At 48.3% G+C, this 9120-nt stretch overlaps 1 protein-coding gene across 1 annotated transcript; it reads left to right on the top strand.

Annotated features, from left to right (window-relative positions):
• Positions 1–5471: 5471 nt before the first annotated feature.
• LOC103810793 (suppressor of cytokine signaling 1-like) lies at positions 5472–6174 on the top strand. Its single transcript, XM_009083712.1, has one exon. The coding sequence runs from the start codon at positions 5491–5493 to the stop codon at positions 6172–6174; it is 684 nt and encodes a 227-aa protein (XP_009081960.1). The 5' UTR covers positions 5472–5490.
• Positions 6175–9120: the final 2946 nt, after the last annotated feature.

The following is a 9120-nucleotide window of genomic DNA, read 5'->3' as shown; positions in this document are numbered from 1 at the left end:
TGAAAGTAGTTCTCAATGTGCATAGTGTTTCCAAGGTGTGAGGAGGGGACCCTCAAAATGAGGGGTCCTTTCTTTCAGCTCTTTCTATTAGGCCAGTAAAGACAATTAAGTTTTCCTGTAAACTGCAGCCTTGCTGGTTTCCTTTCTAAAGCACATTATGGAGAAATCAAACATGCTTGCAGACTTCTATACCTTCAAGAACATCTGGTACACATCACATTGTCTTGTTGGTTTTCTTGGGGATAAAAACCTTTTAGCCCACATCAGCAGAGTGCCATGTTAGTTCAGAAAACACATGTCATAGAAAAATATTATAAGGAGTAAAAAACATGAGTATCAGATCCTTGGGAAGTTATTTGTGGGTTTTGCAGTATGTTCTTCAACACTAAAATGTTGGGAAGTGTTTGATAATACCAATCCTCTTGCAAAGTGTCCAGCTCAGCTGCTGATTCCCAGAGCCTGCATGCAGGCTCTTCCTGCTATGTGTCTCTACTGCATAGAAGTAGGAACTACCAGAGTGTGTCTGCTGCCTCAGCTTATTTTATTTCATTAAATATTGCATTCTTGAATGCTATCTATATAGGGAAACACAGTTTTGGCTTGGGGTATGTATGTATGGTGTGGGTTTTTTTCTTTTTTCCACATTCCCTCATGTGTCAGACATAATGGTAGCCTTGCATCAAACTATTTATAGCCATGGCATAAAAGATAGAGGGAACTGCAATGTCTCCGAGTCCTGCTTTGTGCTGGAGAAATTGGCTGTGATTAACATTGGTCCTCTTGGCTGAGCTGGGCCACATTCCTCCCTTAACCACAGCTCCCTCTGTGCTCTTAGGCACATGTCTGTCTGTGCATCTCCTTTCCCTTCCCCCCAGCCCACGATCCCTTTCTGGATCAGCCCTGGGCACCCTGGCTGTGGTAAGGTGCTCATGATGAGGGGCACTGGTGTGACCACGCGCTGGGGCGGTGACGCTGTGGTTAAACCAGTGCCAGTGTGTGGCAGGCGCTGGCAGCCACGGGAACCATGCTGGCCCACCATTAAAACCCAGCACTGCATGCTTGGCTCTTACCAGGGAGGCTTCTTCCAGCCATTTGCTCAAGGTTTCCTTTGAAACATCCTCCCCAGCCACAAATCAGTAGGCAGCGCATTTCTGTGGGATGCAGACGTGCAAGCAAGACATGTCTGCTCAGGCTCCGCTGCCTGGAATGGGGATGCTGCTGCTAGGGCTTGCAGGGTACTTCAAATAGAGTTTTTCCAAATTATCCCAGCCTCCATCTAACTGCTCTGGGAAGTGCAGGGTTGATATCTGGGAGATATCAAAGCTGAATTGAGTGGGTAGCATAGTAATGGGATAGTTCTGCTAGCTGCTAATCATTGTGGGTGTGTGCCCAGTCTGGACTCTGCTGGACAGGATGCAGAGCAGCGATGGATGTGGGTACAAGTGAAGCTGTGCTGGGACTGCCTCTGCAAGGCATGCAGAAAGTTGTTTTCCAGCTTGCTGATGTATCCACTGATAGACATGCGATCGCACATGTGGTGGTCTGCTGCTCCACCATATCAGTGGCTTTAGTTTTCCATCAGTGAGGTGAGGAAGAAAAGCCTTAATAGCTGGGGAAGCAGGGCAGAAGAGTGGGCCAGAACAGAGTGGGTCACTATTCGGATAACTTGGCAGTGAATGGCTACCTACGTGGTGTCAAATGAGATACTCTAAATGTTGTGCATTGTATCGAGCACAAGTTGTAGTTTCCTGTTCCAAATCCTTATGTTTATTCCTGTTGCAGTCATCTCTTAACATTTGGGCTGTGTGGTTCCTATTTCCAGAAGATGATGGCAACTTCATGGTCTTTCCATTTGTCCCTAGGCCATCTGTGAGCTCTCTGGACCTAACCAGCTCACGGCTTTGTAAGTAGCAATAATAACAACACCTGCTGTCTCTGTTGCTATCTGAAATGCTGTGTACACGGTTCTACAGCAATACAGGTCAAAGAGGTTGAGACAGAGACCCTGTCCCCAGAGTTTTTGTATTTTAGATCCACATTATAGCAAACTAGTGGGCTTAGTCACCTGATTGATACACCTCTCTTTCTTTTCAAAGGATGGATCTGCCCTTAAGTAAAGCTGTGCAAAAACTGGGAAGTACTGCATCGCAGCTCTTGGATTTGGACCACTTCCAGGCCTGACATCCAGAAACTCATCCCTATGGGTGGTAAAGACAAAGAGGTAAGCTGTTTCAAGTGTTCAGGAAGAAGAGTGCAAGAATGCATCATAGCTGAGTGCTTGAAGCTGCTGTTGAACGTGCCAGATTTATAGAGCCCTGGGGTGCAGGGCTGGCTTGGCTGACACCAGACGCTGAGTACAGTCCCTAGTTTACTAGGATTGTCTCCTTATATGAAATACGCTGCCTTGCCTGGGTCGTGAGTGAGGAGGAAAGCAGAACACCCTGTGTCAAGAGCACTTATTTTGAAAAGCTCTTGAACTTGCAGTAAATCAGAAGGTCTGGGGAAACTTCCCCAGCCTTTTAATTAGCGAGACACTGGCTTTTTAGGGTATGCTGCTTTGGCTGCAAGCACTGCTCTGACTTGCAGTAGGGAGGTAGTAACTTGTTTGGGCGTTGGGGTTTTTTGGGCTTTTTTGAGGAGAAAAGAAGGAAAGTAAATCATGATGTGGCAAATCAGAAGCAGAACTAATTATGCATATGTGTTTCATTATACCCCTGGGCTGACTTATTCCTAACCCTGAGAGTCTGTACATCCTCCTTGATGAGGGAGCCATGTACACATAGGACCTGTTGACCCATTAAAAGAGAACCTTAAAGGTAGTATCAGGAAGCACTTCTGGAGATAATATTAATAACTGATGCTGTGCTGCAGGCCAGGTGGTCCTCTCATGGAAATGGGTCACTGAAGCTAAACAAATTCCCCAGATCTGAGGCTCTGACCCATATGTAGATTTCAAACTGAGTGAACAAATTGTCAAGGTGCTATTTTTGCATTTACTTTGAATTTGAAATTGATGACACAGTCTCAGTTCTTAGTCAGTCAGACTTCTAGTAGCAGTGGATTTTTCTTAAAGGGCTTGGGCGAATGACTCAAGGTTGAAAATTGGGACAAACAAGTGATTTTTTTTCCCTGTCAAATAGCATCTGCAGCCTTACACAAACTATGTATTTGTTGTTATTTTTAAAACTAGCCTAGAAATGAAAGACAGCTGCCTGCTTCTGTTTTCCTGCTTGAATTAATTTTCCAACCTTGACCCATGAAATTGGCAAAATTTCCATTTGGACCCAAGAGGAGTTGCAGTTCTCACAAGAAGGTTCCTTGTCACTTCCCCTGCGGCTATAGCTGCAACCCTGGAGGCATCTGGCAGATGACCTTTTTTTATAGGAGCTAGTGTCAGAGGGCCCTATAGCTTCCTTGCCCAGCAGAGAGGAGAGGGAAAGGGACACAGAGATGCTGCAACTTCTTGTGGTGCCTACTGTGCTGAGTTTTCGGTGGTGATAGATGGCCCCAGTTGTGGCACGTGGTGACTGTGTTTACTTGCATTCTGCTCACTAAATCACCCGTCCCCTAAGATTTATTCTGACTTGCTGAACAGTCTGCCTTTTTTTTAATGGAAAAGAAAAAACCCAGCTTGATTAACTCCTTCCTACCCCTCCCACCTTTCACTTAAGAATGGAATTTCCCTCCCGCTGTGACACATAGCTAAAGGGCAGGATCAACAGCATTCAGAGCAGTACCAGAGACGTTAGCAGCTTGTGGACTGCAAATCGCAGGGCTAGAAACTGGAGAAGCTTCCCAGGCTGCTCTTGGAAAGGGTGTTTATGGCTCCATGTATGGAGACGTGCCTGCCAACCACATTACTGGTATTGCTATTAAGTACTGGTAGAGATGTTAGGCGAGAAAAAATGATTGGAGGTAAGGCATTTCTGAGCACATGCCTCCTTCCCAAAACTCCTGTGCCCATGTGAAGGAAAGACATTTGGCCCTGCTGCTCCTTGTCCTCTCCCCAGGCACAGAGTGGGCTCTGCCTGGCACCCAGCTGCGTGAGCTCCAAAAGGAATGTGAGGCTTCTGAATAGCAGGCGAAGGGTGTGAGATGGGAAACCTGCAAGGAGCTAAGCTTAACATCAAGCTCTCCCTCCAGAGCAAGCTCTCCACAGGTCCCTGCACATTCCCTGAGGGGCTGCCTGCCCACTGTGAGTGCCAATGTTCCTGCATGGTGGGGAGGAGCTGCTGGAGATGAAGTGTGTCTCTTCCCCCCCTGCAGACTGTGTGTCAGCAGCCTGTTCCGCTCCAAGCGTGGCAGCGCTGTGAGCGAGTATGACTGGGTTAATGGAGTATGTCAAGGGGCCGAGGGCAGCACTTGGCGGTGAGCTACTGACTTGTCAGGCCTGGGGAAGTGGTATGTTACAGCTCAGCCTCTCGCATAGAACGAACCTCTGGCTTGGGGCTGTGGTTTTGATGTTTGTACATACACACACACACATTCAGAAAATGGTTTTTTAGATATATATATAATTGAAATGACTTGGATGTCTGATGGCAACACCGGGTTCAGAAATCCGCATTTCTGAAAACAGCCTGGTGGTAACACAGGGTGCAGATGAGCAGGGTTGTGACAGTGCATGAGCAGAGGATGGTGACTGGGAGAGGGCAGCATTGTCTGCTGGCAGGGGGAGATGTGCTTCTAGAAGAAAGAGAAGTTAAGGGGCTGGAAGGGCATCAGTAGTGTCTGGTGCCAATGTTAAGTGGTTTTATTCGTGGCAGTCCCAGCCCTGAATTTGATGTCGTAACATTTCTTGAAGGGATCTTGGTCTGAGACCTTTGCTTTCTCCTGACATAGTAAAACAGGCATATCCTGGGATGAGGGAGTGGTTCATGGGATTAGGTGGGAAAGGCTCATCTTCTGCTCCTGATAAGTACTGTTGTCGATCTTTTCGTTCGAGAAAGGGTTGGAGAGCTGCAAGGAAACCTTTCTACCTTTCACTGAATGACGAAGTAAATGATACTTTCCTGCTTTAGGAAATTTTTCCCTTCTGATTTGAGGTGTCATTTCCCCTTTCCAGTCTCAAGGCCACTCTGAAAAGCCGCAAAGCATCCAACAGAGCGAAATCTTGAAACACCAAGATCTGCTGTGTTCAAACCAGCCTGCTGGAGGGTGTGCAGGAGCCTCTGGCTGTGAATCACAGAAACCCAGTGGATACAGAGCTCTGTAAAGTGCCACCTGGTGCTGGTGGGAGCCCAGCAGGAGCCCTTCCTGCGCATATGTCTTTGGTTGACCCTACAGCTGGGGGTTGGTGACATACAGTAGCTCCTTGGTGTACCCTCTTTGGTACTCTTGCTGGTCGTTTTTCCTTGTGAAGTGTCTTCACTGCCCAGGTAGAAGGTGGTATTGGGTTTGCCTCACTCTCCTTCTGTCCCACAGGCTGGATGCAAAGGAGGAAGCATGGTAAAGGCAGCATCTTTCCAGGATCCATGGGCTCTTTGAGAGATGATCAGAGGGAGGCCAGATGATCTGCACAACACGCACACCACTGTTCCTCGTCTGCAAACGCAGCATCGGAGTGTTCTCCCCAGCCCCACACCCCCCGGCTTGCCCGATCGTTTCCGGATGTTTCGCAGCTGCGAGTGGGAGGTCCTGGAGCGATCCCTCAATATCCTCCAGGCCAGTGACTTCTACTGGGGCCCCTTGTCCGTGGGGGAGGCTCACGCCAAGCTCCAGAGGGAGCCTGTAGGCACCTACTTGGTGCGGGACAGCTCGCAGGGGAACTGCTTGTTCAGCCTGAGCGTGCGGATGCCGACGGGGCCCGTCAGCCTCCGAATCTCCTTCCAGGAGGGCTATTTCCGCCTGAAGAACTGGTTTTCAGACTGTGTGGTCCGACTGCTGGAGCTGGTGGTGGCAGGGACCCGGAATAACCCCTTGCACTTTGATGAGATGGGCGGAACCCCCCTGGTGTTCTCTGAGCCCCTGTGCCGGAGCCGCCGGGCAGTGCCCACGCTGAGAGAACTGTGCTGCCGGAGCCTGCCCACTGGTGCCGTGATGGGGGATGGAGCAGGGCTGGGGGGCTCCTTGGGGATGTGTCTGAGGGAGGAGGTGGTCTCACCCCCGGACAGAAGGGGAGCATCAGAGGGGAACATTGTCCCCAGCCCCTCTCCGTCCTGGGCTGGGAGATGATGCCATACACATGGGAGATGAAGAGAGATGCCTGTTACGTTGCTGTGCTGGTGGGATGTGCCACACCAGTGGGGCTGGACTGGCTGCTGGGGAAGGAAGTGGGGGGGCAGGGGGAGCCGAGGGGCAGGGAGAGCAGAGCTTGAACCAGAGATGGCAGGGTAAAGCCAAACCTGAAGAGTAGAGATTTCTACCACTACCAAGTCCTGTTCTTTGCTCCATTTATAACTTAAAAGCTTCAGAAGAAGGTGAGTTGCTTGTCCTCCCAGGTCAGCTCTGTGTTTTCTTCTACTCCAAAGTGCTTGAGCTCATTTCTGCTTCAAATCTGCCCTTGTGAAGTGGTGCAGCTGAGCCTAGTCCCACAGCAGTGCAGCTTGGACATCGGTGGGCATGACCCCTGTGCTGACTGGATACCCACGTAGCTGCAGCCGAGCAAGAGCACATTTCACTCCTTGCAGCATGAACATGGTGCCTGCCACTTAAGAGGCCAGCGCTGCACTAGAGTGAAACCATTGCAGCCATGTATGAGACATGCAGCTTCACTGGCTTTTGCATTGCTTTATTCCATCAAATTTTGAGGAGTGCAGCTGGGTTACGTTATACTAAGGGTTTGGCATTCCCGCAGAGGTAACACTGGTCTGGAGAGTTGCATCTCCCTGGGAGGGTGTGAAGAGATGGGATCCAGCACCCTTTCTCTTATGCTCATCTGGTAGTGTGCTGCTGCCACCTACTGAGCAGCAGAAGAGGTTTTGGTTCTGCCTCTAAAAAGGCAGAGGATTTTTATATAAAATTTTAATAAACGTGTTTTTATATTGATTTTTAAAAGTCAACGGATACATGACGATATTTTCATTCCCTTGCAGTTTTGGAACCCAGTTAGTTTAGTGCTGAGATGTGGCAGTTGAACTGAAACCAAATAAGTGAATTTCTTACACAGACCAAAAGCAGAACATAAATGAATGATCCTAGCTGAGAACATTAAACTTAATCCATCTCACAGTGCAATCAGTTGAAGAATTTTCTATACAGAAGATACATCTGAAAATCTTGCTTCTACATGTTTAGGAAGTATTTTTAGTACCTTAAAATTTTGTACTGACTGTTTGAAAGAACCGTGAGTAATTCACGGCTCTTTCCGTGAGTAAAGAACGGGGCACAGCATCAGTGAGCTTGAACTGGTGAGGGTGAGTACAAATGAGAGGAACAGAGTTGGCTTAAATAGGGTCATGGTTCATTTCAGAGGTACAGGCAGGTATGAGGTCTTCAAAATAAGTGACTGAAAACAGCTACATAAAAGGAGAAATTCAGGTGCTGTAAAATCTGAGCCAAACCATTTTGCATGTTGCCAAACATCCGTAGCCAGGCAGGCAGCCTGCTGAGCTCATGCTGACTTTCCCCTTCAGACCTGTACAGGAGAATAAAAGCTGAACATGGGAAGAGATTACTCTGAATTTGCTCTTTTGTCTTCAGGTGTCTTACCTGAGGAACCAAAGCATGCAGTCAGCACAGAGAGGGAGAGAGTGATACAGGCTGTGATTCATCACAGAAGCCCAGCTTAGAGACTGAATTATTCTCTGGAGGGCTCTGTCGCTCTGCTGGCAGTGAAGTGCCTGGCCTTGCATCTCAGGGCACTGCCTTGTGAACCAAGGGAGCTAAGTAAGTGCCAGGGAAGTGACCATCCCCTCCTTGCTGATGCTCCCCTTAGCCTGAGGGATGCCAGGGGCAGCTCAGTGGTCCTGCAGCTGCTGCATCTCTCACTCCAGTGCAAAGTGTGAGCTGGGAACATTCACTACTGCAGAGTTCATGTGCCCTGTGGTGGCTGAGACGTGGGCAGTGTTGCTGGCTGCCAGCATCTCAGGGGGCTCTTGGGTGAAGCCCCTGCCTTGGCAGGGTCACCCACACAGCTGCCTTCCTCTCTGCCTGCCATGGAGGAGAGGAACTGGATCTGCTGCCCCAGGCATCATCCCTTGATCCCTTCCTTCCTTGGGAGTCTTTGCTGAGGTACCTTGGCTGCCTTCCTGCCTTCCCTTCAGAAAATGGAGAGGGGGGAAGGAACAGGCTAATTTCTTCCATGTTTAGAACTGAGCACAGGAATGCTTCTGTTTTCTGGCCATAGTTCTACCTCACCAAGGGAAGCGCTTTCTAACCGGATTGCTCTGACCTGGCTGTGAACTGTTCTCATTTGGCTGAAAGTGAGCATCTTGGGCTGTATGGCTGGGGGCTGCAGAAGAGCTCTGTTTGCAGCCTGGATTGCACTTCAGGAAAATGGCACCATGGGAGAAGGAAATAGTTTGGATTTTAATAAAGTACTTTATTTTGTTCTTCTTTTAATTGCACAGCAAGCGCTTGTCTTAGTCTTCCAAGTAAGTCAATTCCATGCAGGGCTGCAGCGAATTGATTTGAGATCTGTGGATGAAAAGAAGTGAATTACTGCCAAGCATTGTTATATTGTGGAAGTTTAAAGCACGTTATGTGTGAGTATCCTCATTATTCCCGAGAAGAGGTCACTTTGCAGATCAGGATTGGTGCAAGAAAGGAAATCCATTTGGGAAGAACAGGAAAGTGAAAAGTACCTCAGCTAAGGCAAGTGTTAGAGAGTCCTTCTTTTTCTGCTTGGATGTTGGAAGAAAAACCTTATCCTTTCAATTCTTGAGAAAAAAAGATGTAGAAAGCAAAACCGTACGAATTTGCTTCTACGGGGTGACTGCAATGCCATCCTTCTGCTTTCATTAATGAGGGGGACATTTGGGAAGAACAGGAAAGTGAAAAGTACCTCAGCTAAGGCAAGTGTTAGAGAGTCCTTCTTTTTCTGCTTGGATGTTGGAAGAAAAACCTTATCCTTTCAATTCTTGAGAAAAAAAGATGTAGAAAGCAAAACCGTACGAATTTGCTTCTACGGGGTGACTGCAATGCCATCCTTCTGCTTTCATTAATGAGGGGGATTACATT

Source organism: Acanthisitta chloris, unplaced genomic scaffold (assembly GCF_000695815.1).
Source record: "Acanthisitta chloris isolate BGI_N310 unplaced genomic scaffold, ASM69581v1 scaffold34181, whole genome shotgun sequence".
Classification (NCBI taxonomy): Eukaryota; Metazoa; Chordata; class Aves; order Passeriformes; family Acanthisittidae; genus Acanthisitta; species Acanthisitta chloris.
The sequence above is the reverse complement of the archived record's forward strand: the minus strand, read 5'-3'. Positions and strand labels throughout refer to the sequence as shown.

Bases quoted from the DNA above. Each gene is read 5' to 3' on its own strand.
- LOC103810793 (XM_009083712.1), top strand. From the start codon at position 5,491: ATGATCAGAGGGAGGCCAGATGATCTGCACAACACGCACACCACTGTT.